Genomic DNA, 22,991 nt, shown 5'->3' with positions numbered 1-22,991 from the left:
TTCTAATCAGACTAAAATTACTGGCGCACCTGAAGAGCTTTCCTCTTCCACAGCCATACACAGAGGTCCCAACTCGACCAAGAAAGACACTGAAACTGCGTTGAGAAGTGCCGAACAGCCAGCAGCCCCTTTCTTTCAGAGTATTAGTTGCTGCTCTCCAGCAGCGTTAACCTCAATGAAGTCAGATTCTAGAGAAATCACTTAAATACAGACAAGCATTTTAAAATCCTTCAGCAAAGAAGAATATGTTTGTAAATAGACAACTGCAACTAATTTCAAATAACCCCAATCCTCAAGTTACTGAGAGCCAGCGGACTCTAAACTCAAGCCTTTAAAACGAGGAGTTGGATTAGTACAGTAAGAACATCCACTTGTGGGGTAGGAAATCGAGCGATATTTTGCAAAGCTTTTTTTTTTGCCCGTTAAAAATAACAATAATAATTTTGCTTTTCTTCAAAAGCGAGCCACGCTGCAGCCCAAGATTAACTCACAAATCGCTTTTTGCCGGTCCTGAAAGTTACGCGCGTGCTTTACGAGGGAAAAGAAACCAACGCGCCGTTTGATGCGCTAGAAGCTCCAACACCACGAGCCGATAAAGCTCGAAAAGCCAGCTTTAGCATCACGCTCGCTGCTGAAATTTGCTGAAATTAAGGGAAGAGGGGGGGAAGGAAGAAGCCAAAAAAATATAAAAAATAAAACAAAAAGCCTCGTTCGCTTCCTGCGCGATCGCACGGCGCGGGGAGACCTCAGCCCCGGGAGGCACCGCGGGGCCGCTCCTCACCTTCCATGCTCCGGTCGCCGCCGCTCCCGGCTCCCGGTGTGATGGGGCGGGGGGGGGAGAGGCAGCCCCGACGGCCTCGCCCCCTGCCGCCGCCCGCGGGCACCGCCACATCCGCCCCGGGGCTCGGCGGACCGAGAGCGGCGCCGGGCGGCGGGGAGCGGAGCCGCCGCGCATCCCCCCCCCCGCCCCCAGCCCCGGTCCCCTGGGGTTGGGTCCTCGGGTGCGGGGATCCCCCTGGTTTTGGGGGGTCTGGGGGTGGTTGGGGGCACCGCGATGCTCTGCTGTGCAGGGATGCGTCCCTCTGCCCTTCGGGAAGGGATGTGCTTTGCTTCACCGTTGGAGGTGGTTCCACTGGTGATGGAGCCGTGGCAGGAGCGTAGTGCCAGGATGGGGGCCGAGGAGAAAGATGCCAACCTAAAAAGGGTGACATTTCTCAGGCATGTGCCTGTGATCGCAGCCAGAGGCTCCCACAGCTCCCCAGCCACCCATCCCATCTCAAGCTACCCAACACCTGCCTCCAACTCGCATCCCCATCTGCAAATCACTCAAACAAGGCCACACTGCTTCCTCCTGCACCAGGGGAAGCCATTTGACATCCCCTCCTGCTGAAACGCCACCAGAGAGATCAGCAGAGCTGTCACCTGCTGTGGAAAGCCCTCAAAAGCACTGCCTAGGAGCTTAGCATTCTACGGAGCTTTGTCTTCACGGTCTGCAGCAAGCACCAACACCCAAAACACTGCAGGAAAACTGCTTGTGATTACTTGGTCTAGGTCATCCAAAGGACAATAGTTATTCATATGTAGAGTTTAATAGGGTGACATGGAGCTACTTCACGTTGGCAGACTTCTGACTCATTTCACAGAGCAGGGCAAAGCAGTCTGAGACTTTATTAGAACTGGTGTGGCAACTGCATGCTACGTGATGCCCACACACATGAAAGAGTAACTTCTCCATGTAGTTTCCTTTGTGTGTAACTTGGCCTGTTTCTGTTTACACACTGTGTAAGCATGGCAATGAGCTCTCAAAACCGTTAAACAAATGCTGCTTTCTTTACATTACTTGTTAATGGATTGAACTCTTTGGACTATATATTAAAGCTAGCTCACGAGAGAAGATTAATGATTTTGCAACTTGATTGGCTTTTAAACAGCAGTGCTATTGCATCAAGAAAAAACAGGTAACAAAAATTTTGTTTTAGTAAACTAAAGCAAAGATGGATTCCCCTCAAAGTACCCAGGGGATTGTTAAGTTATCATTCTTGCACACCTAATACTGAAGTCTGAAAGGAGGTTCACTCCGCACAAGGAAGTTTGAGGTGTGCCAGGCCAATGCAGCGTTCACTTCATGTGCAAGCTAAGCAGTAGTCATGGCATTTTGATTCAGCAAAAGCCCGGGGTTATTACCAAGAAAAGGCCTCGAGATAATAGCTGGCCTAGATAGCAACTCAGAACAGAACATCAGTGCAAGGTAGTTAGTACCTGGCATGCTTTGGCATCAACACAGTTTGTGTTTGCAGCTTCAAACTCTGAGCCAAAGAGACAGCAGAGAGTGAAAAAGGAAAATAAAAAACTCAAAATACTGCAGATAGCAGGCTCGCTGATGGCTTTCAGTATGACTAAGGCAGGTGTACTTCTGGATCCTTGGAGTTATTGCTGCATCTGTTTACTACAGTTTTCTACTTACTTTGTCACCATTGTGCTTTTTGTAAAAAGAAAAAGAAAAAACACCATCTCAGCTGTATTTTGAAACTGAGAAATGAGTGTTTGGGGATAAGAAAACTGATGAAGGCTTAGTGTATTTTATTCCCTTACTACATATGTTTTCCACAAAGGGGTCCAGAAATCAGAAATAATACTAATGCAACTGGAGGATTTAGATGTTAATGAAGTGGCAAGTGAGATGGTGAACCAGCCTGATTGCTTGGAAGATACAGAAACCAAGTGTGAATGCAAATTACCATAGCTCTGGTGTGTGATAATTAGGCAGAGACAAGATTCTCTCACTTTGCATTGCAGCAAGGACTGCTTCTTAAATTGGTGCTCCTCCAACACTTCTAAAAAACGTCTGGAAAAGCAACGATAAAAAAGTCATCTGGAATAACCAAGCCCTGTTCTCTACTATTGCAGACAACCCTGTATTCCCCTTCCAGAAGTAGCCATGCCTGTTTAAGGTTTCTTGCTCCCTTAAGTTGCATGCAGGCCCTGGAATCTACTGCTTTGATGATCAGGAGCCTGGTCTTCCACCTTAAAGATTAGAGACAAAATTTGTGATCTGTTTCTCAGAAAAACATCTCTTCAGAGCTCCACACAGGTCTTCCAGATGACCCTGTACTCCTAGAAATCTCTCTACACGCTTCCTGGGATAAAGTATTTGCCTTTTTAATGAGCAAATACCTATCCTCACCATGAATAAGTTTACAATAAATATTTTCCCCCTTTTCTAACATTATCTTCCCCCTAGGCAGGGGGGAAGCAACTATTAGCATAAATACCATGTAACAAATACATGGACTTCACATTCAGTCCTATCGAATCTGTCTCTACGATTACCATGTCCTTCAAGCTAACTTTGTTTTGTTTTTCCTGAGGTTTACAAACCTGTAATGGCAATTTATCAGACTTAGAAATACCAGACCCTGAAAGGAATGACTCATTTGACTAAAGATTCAGACCAGGAGCCTAAGTTTATAAAGATTGAAGAATGCAGAAAATTCTTCATAGTAAAAGATACTCCTTTATAGTTAACAAGCCAGGTAGCGAAGGGCTGTGTAGGACAGTTACATGTCAGTAGGGTAAAAACATCCTTAGGAAGAGAGGATGTTCAGACGAAAATAGGACTAGCTCATAGCAGACACGTTAAAAACTGAATCATTGTGCTTATACAGCACAAGCATGAAATGTTAACTTTGAGTAAAACTGAAAACATTCAACACACGGGAACGTTGGATCTTTTGAGGTGGTCCTAGCTATAAACTATTCAGCAGCTCAAGGAAATTAAGAATGAAAACCCTGACATAGTTATTATACCTTAAAGAACCAGCTGAGAGTTCATGTGTCGGTCTAATGAAGAGCAAAGCACAGTCACTCCCCTTCAAAGAGAGAAGTGAAATGGTGAAGCAGGGCATGCATTTAGTAGGGCAAGAAGCCTTGCTAGACATGAAGTGAAGGGGACGCTATTTTCAAGTAGCACCAGGCTTGAGAAAAAGTATTTTCCATTAATAATTTGAGATTTTTTTTTCCCACATTTTCATGTTTTAATAACTGAAATTTGTAACTTAAATGCTTTTCTACACAAAAGCATTAAATCAAACTTTTACAGCTATCTATAAAAATAGCTATAATTCCTGTGTTGGCTGGTTCCTTATTTGTTAGGCAAATACTGTTACATCATTTTCAGACACTGGCATGATCAGGGGCTGCACCACAAGTGTAATTTAGCTAATTACCAAAGGCTTGGCCACAGTTCCTGATCTTAAGCATCTCACGCTGTGCAGTGAGGTCTAATGCAGGCACCCTCCTCACCCTAGCAGCAGGGCTATTCCCCAAATATTTTTACATGCATTCAAGAAACTCAGCATTTCTACTTCTAGTTCAGAAGTCATAAGCAAGCCTTACAAAACACGTAACTGACTCTGAAAACCACCACGTACTTCAATAATATGCCATCCGGCTGTTTTCGAGCCAACAGGATATGCCCAGCTCTTATTTTCAGTCTTTCTCACAGCGACTGGCAGGAATATTTTTTGCTTTTAAGCTGAAAGCAGACGTCCCACAATGACTCGCTCCAGAAACCAGCAGGTGAAGGCGGCCCTGGCATGCAAGCCGTGCCGTTAGCTCCTCGGAGCTGGCAGCGCTGGAACCGCACGTGGAGCAGGAGATGGCAGCCAGGGCGCCCCTGCGGTTACGGGGCCGACCACAGCCAGGCCTGAACCTGTTCCCCCCACATAGTTTCCTATCGTAGCCCACACAGCTGGAAACACCACCTTGAGTCAAAAATAAATTTTGCTGCATGCAGTGGAAGGGCGACGCGGTGGCTTCTCCCAGGAGGGGGGCGGCTGGCACCCAGGGAGCAGCGCTGTCCTTTGCCTCCGAGCACCCCACAGGCTTTAGGGGCGAACAGAAAAAAAGGCAACAAAACAACCCAAAAAGCGCAGGGTGTGGGTGGGGAAGGAAAGAGGCAGCTGCGTGTGGGGCTGGGGACCCCACCTTCCTGTCAGGAGGCTCTGCAGAAGCGAGCGGCGGCCCCGAGGAGAGGAAAGGGCGGGGGGGCAGGCGGGAAGGGGCCGTTGGCACCCCCCGGCCGTTGGCCTCACGGGGCGGCCGTTGGTGCGGGGGCGGCATGGCGGGGGACGGCGGGAGGCCGTGCTCCCCCCCACGAGGCCTCCTGGGGATGGCGGTGGTGGTGGTGGTGGCGGCGGCAGCAGCAGGCTGGGGTGCCCTGGTTGGAGGTACCAAAAGGCCCGCAGCGGCGGGCCCACCCCAGGCATGGTTCTCCTCAGGGGGCTGCTGCGGGGTCCGGTGGTACCGAGGGATGGGGGCAGCGCTGCTGGGTGAGCGGGCTGTGCTGGTCTGCAGGACCGACCTTTCGGTGCTTGATAAAAGCCATGAGGTGGTGGTGGGGGTAGCAGTGCCATTTCAACCCCTCAGCCTGACTCCAGGCAGGCGGTGGTCAAGCAGGGCTGTCCTGGTCTGCCACCGCAGCCCGAAAGAGCCTCAGCAGCCAGGATGAGTGCTAGGAATACTGCCATAGCAGGCTGGGGGCGTCTCACACACAACCCCTCGTGCTCAGGCATCCAGCTGCTGTTTCCCAAAAGGCAGAAGCTCACAGATGCTTGAAAACCCAAACACCCACCCACAGTCACCATGTTGCACCCCTCCTGCTTCCCAAGGCTCTCACGGGGCTGTTGCAAAGAGCCTTAGCTTTCTGGTTGGATTTTTATAGCTGCTTGTTGTTGTTGTTGTTGAAGTGAAAGGCTCAGCTAGCCCAGAACACTGTATTAAAACAGATTCACAGCCTGGGCACTAAAGCAACAGAAAGTGGCAAGCCAGCAACAAGTGGGAGTCATGTTTTGGAAGGGGAAAGAATAGAAGCAGCAGGAACTTGCTAGGACAAAATGAATGGCTAAGAATCATGCATTTAGATTTCTCCGTATAATATTCTAAGTTCTTTTCCCCACAGCAAGCGCTGTACCTGAAGAAGAGCTACGTTCTGTTGGCTTAATTCAAAATAATTACATTTATGCTGACATCAAACGTGAAGGTAAATTTGTCAGATTATAAAATACATTTAAGTCTTACTAGACCTTTGAAATGCCATTTAAGTACAGTGATCATTATGTAAACAATGCTATGCATGGAAGTGGTGCAACCAGGCTTAGCTAAGCATACTGCTGGAGGCTCCGGAATATGGTTCTGACGGCATACATCAGCAAGATGGTGCAGGCTGAGAAATACACCTGGCCTGTGGTGCACTCGTGGAAGATGTCGTGTCTAAACAAGAGTTGCCTGCTCAGCTCCTCAAACCCAAGCTCAAAACCTGGTGCTGGGACCCTGCAGCTTGGTCTGGTGGTTTCTGCTACCTGCAGTCAGCACCCACTGCCCCGTGGACAGTTCCAGCTGTTAATAGCAGCAAGCAGAGACACGACCAGCCTCCTTCTCGTTAGTCCCAACGGGAAAAATTAGCTTAACATTACACTAAGTATAGCTTTGAAGTACTTTGTCATTTCATGTCTTTTACCTTATTCTCTTGTGTTGCAGTTAACGTGTATGTTAAAGTATTTGCAAATAGCCCACTTCTGGTATGCATGGATTTGTCTCTTTCTCGAGAAGAAATAATAGATCCCAAGTATTTGTGGATTGGTCCAGATGGAAAAAATTTAGAAGGTTAGTTACTTTTTTTTCTGACTACAAAGAATTTCCACTCTTCCTGCCTTCACCATTTTTTCCAAGTCACTGATAGAATAGGCTTTTTACAGCACTTCTACTCAAACTTACAAACAGCCCCTGCCTCTTGGGGGTGGGGTCAGAAATCAGGAAAATATGCTGAGATAGAAAACTAATTTTTCTATTTACAAGGGGAAAAGTTGACCTCAAATAGCTAAATAAGTTACCGCACATGAAATCACGTATTTTCCTCGTTTCTGTTGATGCTACCGTGCAGTAGTGTGGTGGGTCCAAACAGTCACATGGCCCTTTATCAGATTTTTCCACAAACTCCGACAGACTGCATTTCCTTTCTCCCTCTAAAACTATAAAATGCTTGAGATAAAAGCAAACTTGCAGCAAGTCTAAGAGGTCAAATTTTAGACTGTTTCAGACTAACACAAATCAGTGTGTCATTATGCACTAAAAGCCTCATCTTTCGGTGTTTTAAACAAGCAGAGCATCAGAAACCAAGTATTTCCAGTGATCAACTATTTCCTGTTTCTATTCTAGGGCAAATATATGTGAATCTTACAGAAACTGGAAAGTTGATGCTGATGGGTTTTAAGGAGTCCATGTCTGGAGCTTACACTTGCACTCTTTCTCACAGAATCATAGAAACTATGACACAAGAAGAAGTAGACGTGTTTGAGACATATAAGTTTATGTTATACGGTAAGATTACTTGCTTACTAGTAAGCTAATGCACGTAGTCTTTGCAGTTTGGTGTGTTTGTAACAGGCATGTTTATTTCAAGGCTTGATAGAGATTGTTAACAATCTATGCCAGAAGAGAAATGTGTATATAGATAGTCAAATATCCTTCCAGTTTGGGAAAAAGTTTAAATGACTGCTATCAAGAACATATGGCAACTCAAAGAATAAAATAACCCCTACCTTCAACACGAAACAAGTGAACTACGGTAATTCCAGTGTTACCCAAGATCTGAAAAGAAAGCTCAGGTCTGAGTGCAGTCTCCTACAGGAGAGATTACCATACTGAGCCTAATGCCAATGCAGAATGAGCTTGAGCAGTACACTCAAGCCTTCCTCCACCCTTTGTAACCACTGTTCACCAACATCGCATCTCCACCCACAAAATAACGTCTCCGAAATGCTCAAAACACTAACCTTTTTCAATCATTTTTAAAACATTCCCTCCCACACCTTAGCTGCATAGTGTTTTTGCATCAACCCAATCCGTTTCAGTAACACGGCTTCATAGTAAAATAAATACAGAACTAGCGTATCTATTTGCTCCTTTTTTGTTTCAATGTGTAGGAGCAGAGCCTCATAACACAAGCACCGATTCCTGTATATTTCAGACTAAAATGTCTCTTACTCTTTGAGTCAGCTACAACAAGGATAAGTTTGTTCTGATTTGGTTAATGAGTGAACTATTTACTTGTTTACTTTTGAATAAGTGCCTGCATTTCTGATACAAAGTACACTGATATAGAAGATAAGGCACTGTACAAGATTGAGTGATTACACTGCTGAACTCATACATAAACTATTTTCTTAAAAGCATACAGGGAAGCTGACCATGCATACCAGATATCTGTTCGCTTTACTACAAAGGGATGTGAGCTAGCAGCCAATGCCCAGTTCTTTGAGGAACTGAAGAAAATCTTAGACAACTTAATTTCTGATCTGACATGCCACATCATAGAGTCATCGTACAAATGCCATTCCATCAAGATACCAAACCAAGGCCTCCTGCATGAGCTCTTTGTTACTTTTCAAGGTAACATATTTCAGTGTTTGTTTGGGAGTGATCATTTCTATTCATAAATAACCTGGATGTCCTATAAACATCTGAAAAATATTAAAATCAAGCATACCTGCAGAAGTCACTGCCCTTTATTTGTGATCCCTGTATTTTTTCCTACCAACCCACAGATGGAGCTAAAATGCAGTTCATATGCTGAATGCATAGTACTGTACTTACAGCCTTAGCAAGAAACAATCCTTTTCAAGGAGTTCGGTTTGAAACAGTTATCAAAAGGAGACAATTGAAGAGATACAATTTTTCACTAATATAATTGTAAAAGGAAAATGGCCTATTGTTTTTCATTATTTGATTTTTAATAAGCCTGTGACTTATGTGGTTTTGCTTGATTCTAGGAAACTGCACAGAAGTAAAAAGCCAGAGCTTCACAGTTCCCTTATGGTAATACTGATGTGGCTGTATTGCCTTGCAAAAGAGGTTAAATCAGCCCTGATGGCTGCCCTAACTTAGATGTTTTTGTCACCAAGTAAAGGAAATTATTCAGTAATGCTTTGACCATATTTTCTCCCGTATCTGTTCTCATCATGTGCCAGGCAGAACCACCCAACAAGTTATGGAACAGTTTGGTGGCCGTTTTCCCCTTGGCAAAGTCCAGGGGTGCTCAGAACGAAGCAGGGACCCAAAGCTTTGAAGTTTTCCTGCGATTTCAGTCCTCTCTATACTGAGTGAGGGTGCTATGTGAGAGTTTAGTTCCTTTCTCCTCACATCTCAGCACGTTCCCCCCCCTGTTATTTTATTGGTTGACTTCTGACTCTTACTGGAAGAGCACAATTTAAGTAACTGGTAGAAACCACCAGGACCATCCCCCTCTGTTTTGTCAGTGACTCATTTTTCAGAATTCAAGTACACCAAGTAAAAAACTTTTTTGAAACACTATCTTGACTGGTGATTATTTTTGTCACCATCTCTATTCTCCACAAATTAGAGAGGATGAAACATAAAATGCTGAAGCATTCAGTGAAGAAATTTGTTGTGTTGTTTTTGTTTTTTTTTCCTCCCCAAAATGAACCTGAAGATAGCTGCTGTAAGTTCACTAATACATCCTTAAATACAGATGTGAACGTGTATCTCTTTTCCCCACCAATAGTTAATCCTTTTGCACCCGGATGGGAAGACGTTTGCCAACAGGTTCCTTATGACTGTGAAGATGCAACAAACATGAAAGTCCAAGAGGTTCTGTGTCAGCCACCCTTGTCTTCTTCGCATGTTTAACACAAATTCCTGCCTTAGCATCTACAGATTTGACTGGTAGTAATCCAGCTTCCCCCAGATTTTATAGGATTAATATCACTGTAAGAGATGATTCATAGAGCTCAGATAATTAAATTCAGAATGGAAAATTGTTTTAAAGGTCAAATTTATCCACACACACAAAAAAAAAAAAAAAAAAAAAAAAAAAAAAAAAAAAGCCAGACCTACTGTTCCCATTATACTACCTCAAAAATAAGGAATCAAATATAAACATTTATGTTAGTACACTAAACTTCCAGAGCTTTAAATTAAATCTTTGAGTTATGACTCAGTAAAGGGAATATAATTTAAAATAAACCTACTGTAGCCAGTTTCTGAAATATGTTATCTCTGGCTTCTTAATGCTAGTATATATATTGTATCCTGCACTGCTCTGATCCCAGGCCCTCTGAAGCCAAAGGAAAATTCCCAGTCAAGGTGACAGCCTGGGGGGAGAGGGGAAACGACGATACCATGAGGTATTTACTGACACTTAATCAAAATCATGACTATTTTCTTTATTCTTCCAATGTTTCTGAATTCCAGGCAAGAAATCGGATCGGAGAGTTTTTCAGTAGGCAGACATACGCTTTGAAGCACGAGTTTCGGACTGCCCCTACAATCCACTACGTGGACAACAGCTTCTCAGTTACCCACGTTGACAGCTGTCGACCAGGTTTTGGGAAAAATGATATCACCCACCAGAACTGTGCTGGCTGCTGTGGTAAATAAAAACACTTTATTTATGTATTGCATGGTAGTCCTGATCACAGCCCTCTGTAAAGTATTTGGTAAACATCAGTGTCAGAAGTCAGGATATTTTCATTCACCTTTTAGGAAGGCATCCCTTCCCATCAGATTTTTTTAGAAGTACCATGTGGAAGAGCGAGCTGGCAGTGTTTGCAATGGTTGTTAGCACGTCAGTAGATAAAACTATTTCCAAACAGAGTAAATGGAAGCAGTGAAGTGTTCCTTCTTCCAGGCCAGTGGTCAGTGACAACACTCAGGATATTGGGCAAATAAAAACAATTACCTTAACGGTAGCAGGGCTATAAAACCTTCAGCTGCACCACTGCTGGTCCTGGGGGCACAGGGAGCTGGGAAAGGGCTGGCTCTGCCTGCAGCACCAGCAGGCTGCTGCTGATGGGCTGGTCCTAGCTGAGGCAGAGGGGAGCTGACAAACTCTGTTCTCTTTGCAGTGGTTTGTGAGCCTGGAACATACAGTCCTAACAACGAAGTCATCTGCCACACATGTACCAGGCCTCATGTCAAGAAGTACGGAGCAAAGTTTTGCTAATAAATATACAACAGGAACTGGAAAACTGAAAAGCAACTACAAAAGCACTTTTTTTGTGATGTACTTTTCATTTTTAGCTACCAGTTCTGGAATCCTACATTATTTTTTGAATGATAGCCAAACTTCCTCATCCACGCACCCCAACATTTTGTATATTCAGGGAACACTTATAAAAGTGATGCATAAAATGAAGCACTCATGCAACATAAAGTAACTTTGTTTTAAAAAGGCGGTGGTTTGTCACATGGCTGTGGGTGCAAGGAGTCCATTTCTTGGTGGTGACACCAAACAAGCCTCAGCTTTTCACTGCAGTTTACCCAGAGATCATTAAGGAGCTACAACCAACTCAGGGAGAGGTGGCAGAGCTGCAGTGGAGTTACGAGCCATAGTGACACGTGCCAGAATCTGTGTTAATAATACCTGGGAGAAATTACTCGGAAGTACTAAGTATTTAATCCGTGATTTAAAAACATAAATGCTCTTTTATTCTATATTTTGTTGTTTCTTTCTTTGTGTCCAAAATGCTGTAGCTTGCCCAGCACAGAACCGGTTGATGTGCTGGGAGCAGCCACGGCTCCACTCAGGGCTTTCCGTGCTGCAGCCGCCAGTGGGAGCTCTGCTAATGAGCAGACACCAGGAGCACAGAGTGAGATCGTGTCCCTCAAACCATGGGGTTACCACCAAGTCCTGCAACATCCTTGCATCTGGCCAGGCTGCTTTTGAGGCTCGCCTTGCCCACATCCCATGGAGGGAAGCAGGGAGGCTGCTGAGCCTTCTCTGCCTGTTTGCTGCTGCATCCTCTCCCCCATTGAGCAAGCACGAGTGGAACAGCTCTGCTGGCCCCAGGAGCGTGTTGGACAGGATTATCCACCCCCTTACTGCAGCTGTAAGCTCCCAAGTTCACTAGGTCAGTAACAAGTCGAGATACAAATTGCCAAACACTGACATAACAGGAAAGCTCTCTTCCCAGAACAGACTTACTCTGATCTGCTCCTGAAGGTTAGCTGCCGTAGCTGCAGCAGTCAATCACTTTGCTCACAAAGCAGCATCACCAAAAATTCAGTTTCGCTGCTTTCAAGAGCATCATGAGTAACGCTGCCACCTTACTCATCCCTTCTGAGCCACGGCGGAGTTACAAGAACAGGTTTTTACAACTCGTCTTTAAGCTTTGTAAGCTGCTCCCTGCCAGAGCTGTTGCCTTCCAGACTCCTTGGTCACTCTGTTAAGGGGCACAAGAGAACTCCCCCTCCTTCTCCTCTCACTCCAGGGGCAGCCAAACAACCAGCACAGCCCCATTTGAGGCCGCCTGTGCACAGGGGTTGCAGCCCCCCAGGACCAGACTGAAGGGGACCCTGCACCCCACTGCCTGTGCATGCACACACCCAGCCCTGGAAAGCCCTGTCCAGCTTCCCACAGAGCAATTCCTCTCCTTTTTGCGCTGCATAGTAGCAAGTCAAGCAAAAGAACACCTCCCGCTATGTAACAGCAACTTCTTATGGCATCTAGAAATTCCTTGGTGGGTACTCATCCAAAAATCGACCAGATTCAACCCAGTTAAACTTATCCATTTTGACAGCAACACAGCAGGAGACGGCATGGGCACAGACCACGCTCCGAGCTTTTCAGAATCATTACTTATTAAATACTGACGAATAAAATGTACTGTAACGAGCATTTAAACTGCCTGTAGGCTGATTATCTCAGCCGCCAACTGGACACTGTGTGCACCGCTCAGGCTTATACAGATTAAGCAGAAGGGCTCTGCGACTGTTCCCTGTGTTCCTTGGCCTATTTCACAACAGAGCATCTCACAGAGGAATGCCACATACATAAATTATTACGGGGAAAAAAAAAGCAGTAAGTAGGCAGGCACTGAGCGTAATGGCTAGTGAGTCACAAATGAACACTTGCTGCCTCCTCCCTCTCTTAAAAAATGCAGTTACAGAAAGCTCTTGTAGTGCTTCGGGTTTTCAGTGGGCTTTTAAAATGTGGAAAAATAGGTCAAACATTTCCATATTACATCGCAGAGGGGTTTGTCATTAATCCCATGCAGACTTTCAAGAAAGAGGAGGATGCAAAGCAGCTTCTCTCCGGCCTGTCGTGGACACGAGCTCCCCCCATCCAGTGAAACTCCCCCCATTGCTGCCTGAGACAACCCAAAAGGCAGCTGCTGCTTTTATTTTTGGCACAGCATTGCTTGGAGCTCCAGCCCTTTCCTTTTCCCAAGCTGAAGGATCACCATCCCACTTCAAACTTTACAAATCACTGTAACCAGCTCTCACTCAGCCTCCCCTTTACTTTTTACAGTCCCCAGCCACAACAGCCCATCAGGAGCATTACAGCCACGGTCACCACTAAGTCTTCCTTTCACCCTTCTCCTTTTTTTGTACACCTTCCTCTCCCCCTCCTCAGACACCCCCAAGCAAACGGCTGCCCCAGGCACTTCAATGTGACCCTCAGCCTCCCCGAAGCACGAGGCTTTCCGTAAAGGATGAGGCTTTCCGTGAAGGACGACAGAACACGTCAAGTGTGGCGATGAATTCTCGCAAATAAATAGAATTGAAAACTTCCTGCCCCCTTTCTCAGCACAGCCCTCCAACAACTCAGCCTCGCACCCAGGCGGCCGCCAGCAGCGCGGGAGCGCTTTGAAGCCTCTGAATGACAAAACCCAACCCGCTGCCTGCAAGCCGCAGCCCCTCGTTCCGCTGTCAGAGCTGCATTTTCCCAGCCTGGAACAAACCACTTGAGAAGCACTTCGCAAGCACACGTTCGAGCACTCACTGCAGAGCCGCTGCGCCAGCTAGTGGGTTGTAGCACGGAGCTGGGACCGCGTCTGCCGGGGTGACAACGGCATCACCACATCAGTGCAAAGGTCTCCTGCTTCCCATGGCACGTCTGTTAACCCATACGTGAGCTGGAAGAGGGGCAGGAGAGGCTGCAGCTGCCCAAGGCTCCCAGCACACCCCCATGCAGCAAGAAAGCAGCAGCCCCTGCTCACCTGGTTATAAGGAGAGAACAAAAAGCTCCTCCTGGGACAGGAGGGCACGGGGATGGGGCTGATCCAGGGCACCCGGTGCTGATCCAGGGCACCCGGTGCTGGTCCAGGGCACCCGGTGCTGCAACGCATCCCATCTGGGAGGGAGTTTTTTGGGGGGCAAACAGTGGGGGCAGTGTCTGGAGGGGGCAAAAGGGCTCCTGCCACGAGCTGCTTCACTGTGAAGTGGCTTGGAAAAGCACCAGGGTGTCCCTTCTGTCCCCAGTAACCCCAGCTGGTCCTGTGGGTGCGCTGGGCTCAGGGCACAGGGACAGCCCCGGCTGCAGCTTCAGGGCTCCGAGAGGACACACATTGGGGGTGTGAAGCCCCCCTGCAGCCGTGGTCCCCGGGGGGAGCGGGGGGGGCAGCGCACAAGTGGGGCTGTTTGATTTGCTGAGTCAAAGCCAGCGGCCGGGAGCTGGTGCGAAATGCAAAGTGTGTTTAGGTACGGCAGCCCCATTAAGTTCCTCGGTGGGACCAATCATTTATAGAAAATTAAGCATATTTTCAAGTGCTCTGCTGAACTGGAACCGGAGAAAGGAAAAAAAGAAAAAAAAAAAAAAAAAAAAAGGAGCCAGTGCTGCTTTCTGGCACCTAAACCCTGGCCTGGAGCGAGGCTGGGGGAAGGATGGCAGGAGCCCCGTGGGTGGGACAGACAAACGGACACGAGCAGCAGCCCCAGCCCATGGGCATGGGCGTCCACACGTCCCAGCGGGGAGAAGCGAGCCTGGGAAGGTGACAGGGATGGCTCTGCAGAGCTCCAGGCTGCCCATCGCTGCCATCCGCAGGCACAACCTCCCCCAGAGCTCCCCAAAGCTCCCCCGAACCTCCCCAAAACCCCCCAAAAACCTCCCCAAAACCACAGTGATCAGAGCCTGGTGCCGGCCCCTGCCTGGCAGCACGTGAGGGATGGGGAAAATTCAGCAGCAAGTCCGGGGGGGGCAAAACGCTGAGGCTGCAACGACCTGCACGGACGGGCAGAGCTGTCCTGATCCTTAGCTCTGCTTCGCTTTCCCATCCCCTGAAATTAAATTTCCTCTCGCAGAAGTCCAGTGACCACATTTTCTGCACAGCACCAGTCCTGTAACAAGCAGCATCACAGGATTAATGAGTCCTTTGCAGGCAGTGAATAAGTATGATTCATTATTGGCAGCAGTGCCACTGTAAATGGATTTTTTGTGGTGAAAATAAATAAATAAGCCTATGTAACTGAAGGGCCGTTGATGAAGTGTAGGCCAGTTTTAATCACAGTGTAATTGCTGCCATCAGTTCTAATTATTTATAAATATTTTTATAATTGTGGAAATTAAACAATTAGACATCCTTCCTTCCCTCTTCAAAATCTAATCATTTAAAAGTTCAGGATGCGGTCTGGGGCCGGGAGCACCGAACGTACCTCGTGCACAGACCAAAACGAAATTGTTTTACCGTTCTCCTAAAACGTCTGTCCTGCAAAACCAAACGGGCACGGATCCTCCTCCACCCGTGGGAGCAGAAAAGCCCCCGGCAGCCCCGAGAGAGGCCGAGGTGCCCCGGGAGTTCGTAGCAAAGATTTAAGCGCGCGATGGAACGGCGCAGAAGGAGGTCGTGCTGCTAATTCGCTCGTTACTGATCCCAGCAGATAAATCTCCGGCGTGTCAGGGAAGAAATTACCCAGAAATGCGGCATGAAAATGGATGGGTTTAGTGCCTCGATAAAAAACACACATTTCCTAGAGCACTGGGGAGGAAGGGCCCAGACCTCATCCTTGCCCTTCCCGACCCGTCCCAGCCCCGCTCGGCCACGGGCACCTCCTGGCTCCCCCCCTGGTCCCAGTTTCTCTTCTCTCCCCTTTCCTTGCAACACCCGAGCGAATGCCCAGCACTACCAGGGGCATAAATTCCATGCCGTTCAGTCCGTCCTAGGAGAAGTTCTCTTCTTGAAGCTTATTGCAGATTTTTATGAGGTTTCTTATGTGTTTTTCTCCCTGTCCACCCGCGCAGCCCAGCAGCTGCTCCATTGATTTCCTGCTCCCGCACCCCAGCCTCCTTCCCTGCATGCCGGGGGCTGAGCAGGTTACAAACAGCAAAACGAAATCCTTCCATTCATTCCCTGGCAGCTTCACACCTCCTCGCCCCCTGCCCCTCCTGGAAATTTCCTCCCTGGTGGTGCAGCGCTGGCCTCCGTGCAGCAGAGCTCCCGGGCTGCCCGTGCTGGAGAGGCTCCTCGTGCGCTCACAGCTCCTCGCACCATGAGCAGGGAGGAATCAGCCTCGCAGCCCCCCAGGCTCCCCCCGTACCCCGATGCCCAGCAGCTGGGGAGAGAAGCAGGAGCCCCTATTCCTGGTGGCCCCCCAGGACCAAAGGGCGAGCTCCATGCTGAGCCCCAAACACCCCAAAGGCAGCACTCGGACCTGGTCCCCATCCTTGGAGCTGGCTGCAGGTGACGTTTCCAGGCTCTCTGCTGCAGGGATGAGGGATGCTGCCTTCCCTCCCCTGGTTGTGCAGGGGACGCTGCTCCTGCAGCCTCCCAAAAGCGCATTTAATGAAGCTTTAAAATCGATAGCACGGGTGCGGGAGGCATTTCCCACCGGTGGAGGGTTGCCGGTGCTGTGCTGCCACCGGGATCCACCTCCTTCCCCCTCTGCTCGTTAGTGTCAGCTGTAACGAGCCTGGCATTTCCCATCCTAACAGCACCTCGGGCAGGAACGAGCCTGGGAGATGCGATGGGGCCGGGGTGCGCACGCTGAGGTGCCGTGGTCCCCTCCTGGCTGACACAAGGCACGGTGTGGCTCAGGGACACCGCCGGGGGCTCGGTGCTACCCAGACCCAGCAGGACCGTGGGGAGCCGCAGCCCCCTGCCCAGCTGCTCGTGGGGCACAGGAGGGGGCTCCCCGGGAAGCGGGGGCTGCCATCTGCTCGGGATTGCAGGCTCTGCGGGCTGTCACGGCTGTGCCGCGTCTGGAGGCAGCCAAGTGACAGCCAAGGTCACCGTCCCGCGAGTGGGAGCTGTCGCTCCGCGTTAGGGCCTGGATTTCACCCTCTGTGGCACCAATTCTCGGCGTGAGCCGTGCAGGGAGAGCTGTCGGTGAGGTGGCACGGGGACCTGGTGGCTGCGGGCATGGGGAAGGGCTCGGGTGTCCCCCAGCCACCGCAGTGCCTGTCCCTTGTGCCGCACGATGGCCCCGGTGTGGTAGGGACAGGAGGGCAGGGAGCAGAGCGGGGCCTGGTGGCTGCAGCCTGGGGACGGGCACAGCTTGGGGCACGTGGTGGTGACTTGAGCCACAGGAACCAAGCAACTCCTTCATTAATTCAAGGCATGGGTTGGGTTACCGGGGGCCCCGGGGTGTCCGGTTTCTGCAAGCACCAGCCCCGAGCACTGGCAGAGCCCAGACACCGGGTGCCGTGGGTGTCCTTGGCCCTTCCTTGTGGCAGGGGTGTCACCGGGGGGGACCCCGGCACGAGGCGCTGCGGAAGCACCCACGCGATGCACAACCACCACGCGGCAGCCACGGGCTCCCAAAGTAAAAGCCAATTTATTGTATAAAGTAAGAACAGGAAAGGTCCCTTAAACAAAACACACATTGGGTCAGACGGTCCCGGGGGTGCCCCCACCCAGGCGTGCAAGCAGCCACCCGGGGGTGCCCCCCGGGGGCTCGGTCCGGTTCCCCCCAGCCCCTTTCCTCCGCCGTGGGGAGGGGGCAGTGGCCGCACGGGCTGGGGCTGGGCCGGGGGCGTTTGTGCGTCACGGGGCTGCGCTGGGGATGTAGGCACTTGTGGGAGGGTGCGGGCACCGCTCCCTCCGCCAGCCCCGGCTGCGGGAGGGATGGGAACGGAGCGGGGACCCCGAACCCTGCCTGCCCCCAGCCAGGGCCAGGATCCAGCAATAAAAAGCCCCCGCTGCTCCGGGGCGGGCGCTGCCAGAGGATGTTGAAGCAGCTTTGGTTGGTGCTCTTGGTGAGTTAAGGCAGTTTAGCTTCAGTTGGTTTAAAAAAGGGCAAAACCAGCAAAAAAAAACAGCTCTCAGGGGCCAGAAGGGTCCGGGTCTGGTCTGGCTTTGCTCCGAGGCTCCGCTTGGACCCTGCACGCCCCGAGGTGGGAGCGGAGCCGATCGCAGCCGGGCGCACGCGGGGGGCAGCCCCGGCGGCGCGGTGCTTCTGGCCCATCTCTACCTACCGAAACCAGGAACCTGCAGCCCAATCTGGGAAGTGTCAAAAAAGGGACTTTGGGGCTTTTTAGGGTGAGGGGAGGTTCAGGCTCCTGCCAGCGGCACGGGAAGCGGGGAGCAGGCGGACGAGCGGCCGCCTCGTCCCCGTCCCAGCGCCGTCACAGTGACCGGTCGCAGCCGTGTGAGTCCTTGAGTAAGAGGTGGGAGCCACGGTGGTGGCGGTGCCACTGGGCTGGAAGCCCCGACCCGCGTGGTCCCCGGGGAGCACCGAGGGGGAACCCGCTCCCCCCCATGCCCTCGGCCCCCTCCATCAGCACCCACCTCCCTCGGCACGGGGCTCAGCCCAGGGCGAGCTCGTTTCCCGTTTGCATCTCGCAGAAACGCAGGCTCAGAGCGGGAGGTGCTGGTTTGACCCCCCCAGCACCCATCTCCGAGCGGGGGGCCCCCTGTGAGGGACCCCACGCCCCTCACTCCACCCAGAAAGGGCCGGGGAGCAGCGAGGGCGGAGAGGGGAGATGGGGCCGCAGCGCCCAGCGCGAGGGACGGGAGCTGGGGCAAACCCACGCCCGCCCCTCACCTTTCCCCACCGCTGCGTCCCCCTGTCCCCTGTCCGTCGGTCCTGCCGGGCTGCAGCTCTGAGCCCAGCCCGTGTCCCCCCCGGGCGGGCAGCCAGGCGCCCTGTGCCGCCGGGAACATCCCTCGGGCGGCGGAGGGTAAGCCGGAGGGATTAAAACACTGATTTCGTTAATGCCCCAGGGGATCTCTGCAAAGGAAATAAAAAAAGTTTGGAATGAAGTCCCAATGTCCAGGGCAGTCGGAGCGATGACCGCGCGGTGGGGGCGCGCTGGGGGTCTCCCCGCTCGCCCCGTGCTTGTTGCCCGTAGCTGCAGCCACTCGCTGTGTGCCCGACCCCGGTGCTCGCATTGCTGCGGGTGGCCACAGCTGCCCCAGAACAAACCAAAACACGGCGATTTCTGCGCGGTGACAGCAGCCGGAAACAGCCCCGGCCGGCCCCGGGGGTCCCTCACACCACGGTGCTGATGGTGGACGACTCCTCCGAGCGCCGCTGCTTGCTGGGCAAGGACTTGAGATACTCGAGGTGCCGCCGGGCGTCCTCCTGGTTCTGCCGCACGTAGTAGACCAGGTAGGAGATCACCATGGCGAACCAGCCGAACATGGTGACCAGCATGGCGATGTCCGTGGTCTTTTTGTACATGTTGCAGAAGTCCGTGTCGGCGATCACCTGCAGGAAGGCTTTGCCCACGTGCTCCTCCTGCACGGAGGAGTCGCAGACGATGCCGCCCGAGGAGCCGGCCACCAGCTCCACCGTGCGGATCAGCTCCTGCAGCCGGCAGTCACACAGCCAAGGGTTGTTGGAGAGGTTGACCTTGGCCTTCAGGTTGCTGAAGGCGTCCTTGCTGACCGACACCAGCCTGTTGGAAGACAAGTCCAGGGAGTGCAGGTGGTCGCCCAGACCCCGGAAAGCCCCGCTCTCGACGCCGGCGATGGCGTTGTGGGACAGGTCCAGCTCCAGCAGCAGCGGCAGGTCCCGAAAGGCATCGCGGGGCAGGAAGGGGATGCGGTTGGAGTCCAGGTAGAGCTTGTTGGTGTCGTTGGGGATGTCTTTGGGGACCTCGGTCAGCCGAGCGTTGCTGCAGCGAAAGGTCTTCAGCCCCTCCTCCTCCGAGGGGTAGCAGCCCTTGGGGAAAGCGGCGGCCGAGCGGAGGCAGGAGGCCAGGAGGAGGACGCTCTGCAGGAGCAGCCACATGGTCGTGGAGCGCAGAAGGAACGGCTCCAGCGGAGGCATGGCGCCACGCCGGCTTGCTCACGCGGCCACCGGCCCCTCGGCTCTTGCCCGCGGTGATTTGGGCTGGAATCGGTGCATCTGGGACGGAGACAGCAAGGGCACAGCATCAGGCAGAGGCACCAAGGGGCACAAGCGCCGCTGTGCCGACGGGGAGCATCGCGCCCGCCCCGGCTCACCCAGCTGTGGGATGGGGACGGGGACGGGGACAGCCGGCACGGCTCACTCGTCCCCCTGCCATCAGCGGCTGCGCTCGGTGTTCCAGCGCAGCAGGATTAGGCCCCGTGGGGCCGAGCGACCACACGTCTCCTGCGTGCAGCAGCTGGGCTGTAACAAACGGACACGGCGCGGGCTGAGCCAGAGGCGGGGGTGAGATCCCCGCCAAGGTCACCGGCAGTGCGATCGCTGCCTGAAGGCCAACGCATCCTGCAGAGGCGGCCGGCAAGCCCTGGCTCCAGCCGAGCAGCCTCTGCAGGCAGGGCCCCTGGGGAGCGTGATGGAAGCAAGGCGCGGGCAGGAGCAGCGCAGGTTCCCCGAGCGCTGCGGGGCTGGCATGCAGGCAGGGATCTTGCTCACCAGCTCTGCTTCCAGCGCTGCCCGCCCCGGGGACGCAGGCACGCACCACGCTTTCTGTGGGGTGTTTGCTTTGGAGGGGACTGGAGCGGGCGGGTGGCCGGGCTGAGCTGTCCCCTGCCCGGTGCCACGCCAACCCCAGGGCCGGGCTGCCCACACCACCCTGTAACCATGGTCCCCATCCAGCCCTTTATTCCGGAGGGGAAAAACGTCAGCAGGAAAGAAACAAAAACAGAAAAAGGAAATTCACAGGAGCTGAGCGTTCAGCAAGTTCCCAGGGTGGTGGCAGCAGATAAGGCCACGTCCGAGAGCGGCGAGCGCGCTGCCCCGCATTCCCAGCCACAGGTCCCGTCTCAGCGAGGGGCTGCAGCGGCGGCACGACCAGAGCAGGATGCAGGAGCTCTCCTCTCCCAGCATCCCGTGACTGAAGACACCAGCATGAAAGGGCTCCCCGTGGCACAGGTTGAGCAGAGCTGTGCTGTGGAGAGCCCCACGCATTGCTGCCCCGGGCATCTCCTGGTTATCCTGCCCGCAGCCTTGGGGCTGTCCCCTGCAGCCCCCACAGCACCCCGGGGTGCGGAGGTCCCACGTTCTCCTCCCCACCTGCGGATGAGGGGCTGCAGCTCCTTGGGGCTGGGTTTCCCCAGGGGGCAGTGATGCTGCTCCCCACTGTTGGGGGGCTCAAGCTGCCCCCAGAGCCAATTTGGGGCTGCTGGGGCTGTAGGGGGAGGCTGCCAGGCCTGGGATGGGGCAAGGACGGGGCTTTCTCCGCTCGCTGCTCAGCACCGTAACTCAGCTTGACTGCACCGAAACACCCCAAGGTCGCGCCAGTGCAGGGCTGGCCCCAAGCACCCCACTCCTGGCACCCCCCGAGCAGGGAGCGGGGCTCCGAGCAGCTGAAGGGCACCGGGAACCCCAGCCCCACACCGGCACCTCCGCCTGGCCGGGGCACCAGCCCCCCAAATCTGCCAGAAGTAACCCGGGGGGGGCGAGCCCAGGGCTGGGCACCGCTGCAAACGGACCCGAACGAGCCGGGACCGGGGGACCCAGGAAAGGGGGAGCCTCGACCGCGGCACCCGGGGGCTGGGGGACCCCCCCTCGGGTAGGATGCGGCTCTCCAGGGCCCCACGGGGGGCTCGGATGGCTGCGGCCACGGTGCTCCGGACCGGGCACGGCACCGAGCGCGGGCGCAACCGGCCCGGTGCAGCGCCCTGCCAGGGTGCGGGGTCCCCACCCGACCCCCGGGGGTCGCCGCCAGCCGCGGGGACGCCCCCGAGGTGCCGGTGGGCAACCGGGGCTGGCGGCGGTGGATCCGTGCGGGCACCGGGACCCTCGGTGCGCCCGGAGAAGCCGGGGATGCCCGGGGTTCCCCCCAGCCCCGCTCCAGCGCCGGCTCCGCTCGGCACCGGGGGGGCGCGTTGCGGGCGAGGGAAGCCCCGGTAATTCCCCGGGGGACCACCCACGCCCCCCGCACTCCCGCCCCTCCGCCCGCCGCCTCTCGCCTTGCCCCTCCCGGAGCCGGGGAACACCGGGGAGCACCGGGGAGCACCGGAGAGGGGGGGTCCCGGGCCGGACTCACCTGCCGTGCGCCCCCCGCGGCGGCGGAGCGGCCCCGCGCCCCGGGCCGGAGCGGCCGCGCCCCGCGCAGCGCGGCGGGCCCGGAGCCGGCGGCGGCGGCGGCGGGGCCGGTGGGCGGGATCCACCGCCCGGGCCTCCCCGGGGCTCCCCGCCCCCGGCCCGCCCCGCCGGGGGGGCTGCACGGAGCCGGGCACCCCCGCCTAGCTCCCGGCTTCTCTCCCCGGCCGGTCCCGGGAGAGGCTGCGCCGCGGGACCCCTGCCCCGGGGGTGGGATGGGGAAGCGGGGGACGCACCGGGGACACCCCCGAGCCCCCAGCCCGGGGCATCCGCAGCGAACGGAGCCGCCGGGGAGCGCCGAGCCCCCCCGGGTCCCTGCGTGGGAACGGCGCTGCCCCCCCGGAGGGTGATGCCCGGAGCTGGGCTGTGCCCCCCGCCGCTGCCCCCGCCCCGGGGCTGCCCCCGGCCCAGCCCCGGGGACACCGGGAATCCCCCCAAGCCCCCCCCCATCCGGTGCCGTTCCTCCTCCCCCGCCACGGAGCGCGACCCCTCCCGGCCGCCGCCTCCCGCGGGCACCGGCATCGCTTACCCGGGGAAACCGGAGCCGAGGCGGGCAGCGAGGCGGCCTCAGCCCGGGGGGGGGGACACGGAGCGGGCCCCCAGCCCAGCCCCGAGCTGCCCGGACCGGGGCTCTCCGGGCTGCGCTCAGGACCATGGAGAGCGGCCGCCGTTACCGGGCCCGGCCCGTTCCCGGTGCCCCCCGTTCCCGGTTGGGGCCGCTCCACGCGGCCGGCAGCACCGGGGCTCTCCCCGCCTGCCCTCGCGGGACACCGGGCACC

General features: G+C 54.0%; 3 protein-coding genes across 7 annotated transcripts in view; 1 reads left to right on the top strand and 2 right to left on the bottom strand.

Annotated features, from left to right (window-relative positions):
* Positions 1-845, bottom strand: part of IKZF3 (IKAROS family zinc finger 3) — a 35,966-nt gene extending 35,121 nt beyond the window's left edge. Inside the window, exon 1 of one of the 4 annotated variants that reach the window (XM_082778936.1) lies at positions 782-845. In XM_082778936.1, coding sequence (XP_082635062.1) covers positions 782-788 — 7 coding nt within the window. In that variant the 5' untranslated portion in view covers positions 789-845. Of the gene's footprint in view, positions 1-29; positions 73-491; positions 745-781 lie in introns of those variants that run through there. The other 3 variants (XM_082778937.1, XM_082778938.1, XM_082778935.1) reach the window with 3 other exon arrangements.
* Positions 846-5,119: 4,274 nt separating this feature from the next.
* ZPBP2 (zona pellucida binding protein 2) lies at positions 5,120-11,020 on the top strand (the record flags this gene model as incomplete). Its single annotated transcript, XM_082778994.1, has 7 exons — positions 5,120-5,228; positions 6,538-6,663; positions 7,216-7,377; positions 8,230-8,448; positions 9,581-9,666; positions 10,270-10,447; positions 10,923-11,020. 7 exons carry the CDS (start codon positions 5,120-5,122, stop codon positions 11,018-11,020), a joined length of 978 nt encoding a protein of 325 aa, XP_082635120.1.
* A 6,537-nt stretch (positions 11,021-17,557) lies between these two features.
* Positions 17,558-22,272, bottom strand: LRRC3C (leucine rich repeat containing 3C). 2 transcript variants are annotated; one of them, XM_082779252.1, is made up of 2 exons: positions 22,157-22,272; positions 17,558-20,085 (listed from the first exon to the last, which is right to left on the bottom strand). In XM_082779252.1, exon 2 carries the CDS (start codon positions 20,005-20,007, stop codon positions 19,225-19,227), a length of 783 nt encoding a protein of 260 aa, XP_082635378.1. In that variant the 5' UTR covers positions 20,008-20,085; positions 22,157-22,272; the 3' UTR covers positions 17,558-19,224. The 2 variants fall into 2 exon arrangements, with proteins under 2 accessions (XP_082635378.1, XP_082635379.1); XM_082779253.1 differs by lacking the exon at positions 22,157-22,272 and adding an exon at positions 20,184-20,668.
* Positions 22,273-22,991: the final 719 nt, after the last annotated feature.

The sequence above is a fragment of the Aythya marila genome (genome assembly GCF_965140915.1).
Source record: "Aythya marila genome assembly, chromosome: 25".
In the NCBI taxonomy this organism is placed as follows: domain Eukaryota; kingdom Metazoa; phylum Chordata; class Aves; order Anseriformes; family Anatidae; genus Aythya; species Aythya marila.
This window is presented reverse-complemented; position numbering and strand designations above follow the sequence as displayed.

Bases quoted from the DNA above. Each gene is read 5' to 3' on its own strand.
- LRRC3C (XM_082779252.1), bottom strand. From the start codon at position 20,007: ATGCCTCCGCTGGAGCCGTTCCTTCTGCGCTCCACGACCATGTGGCTG.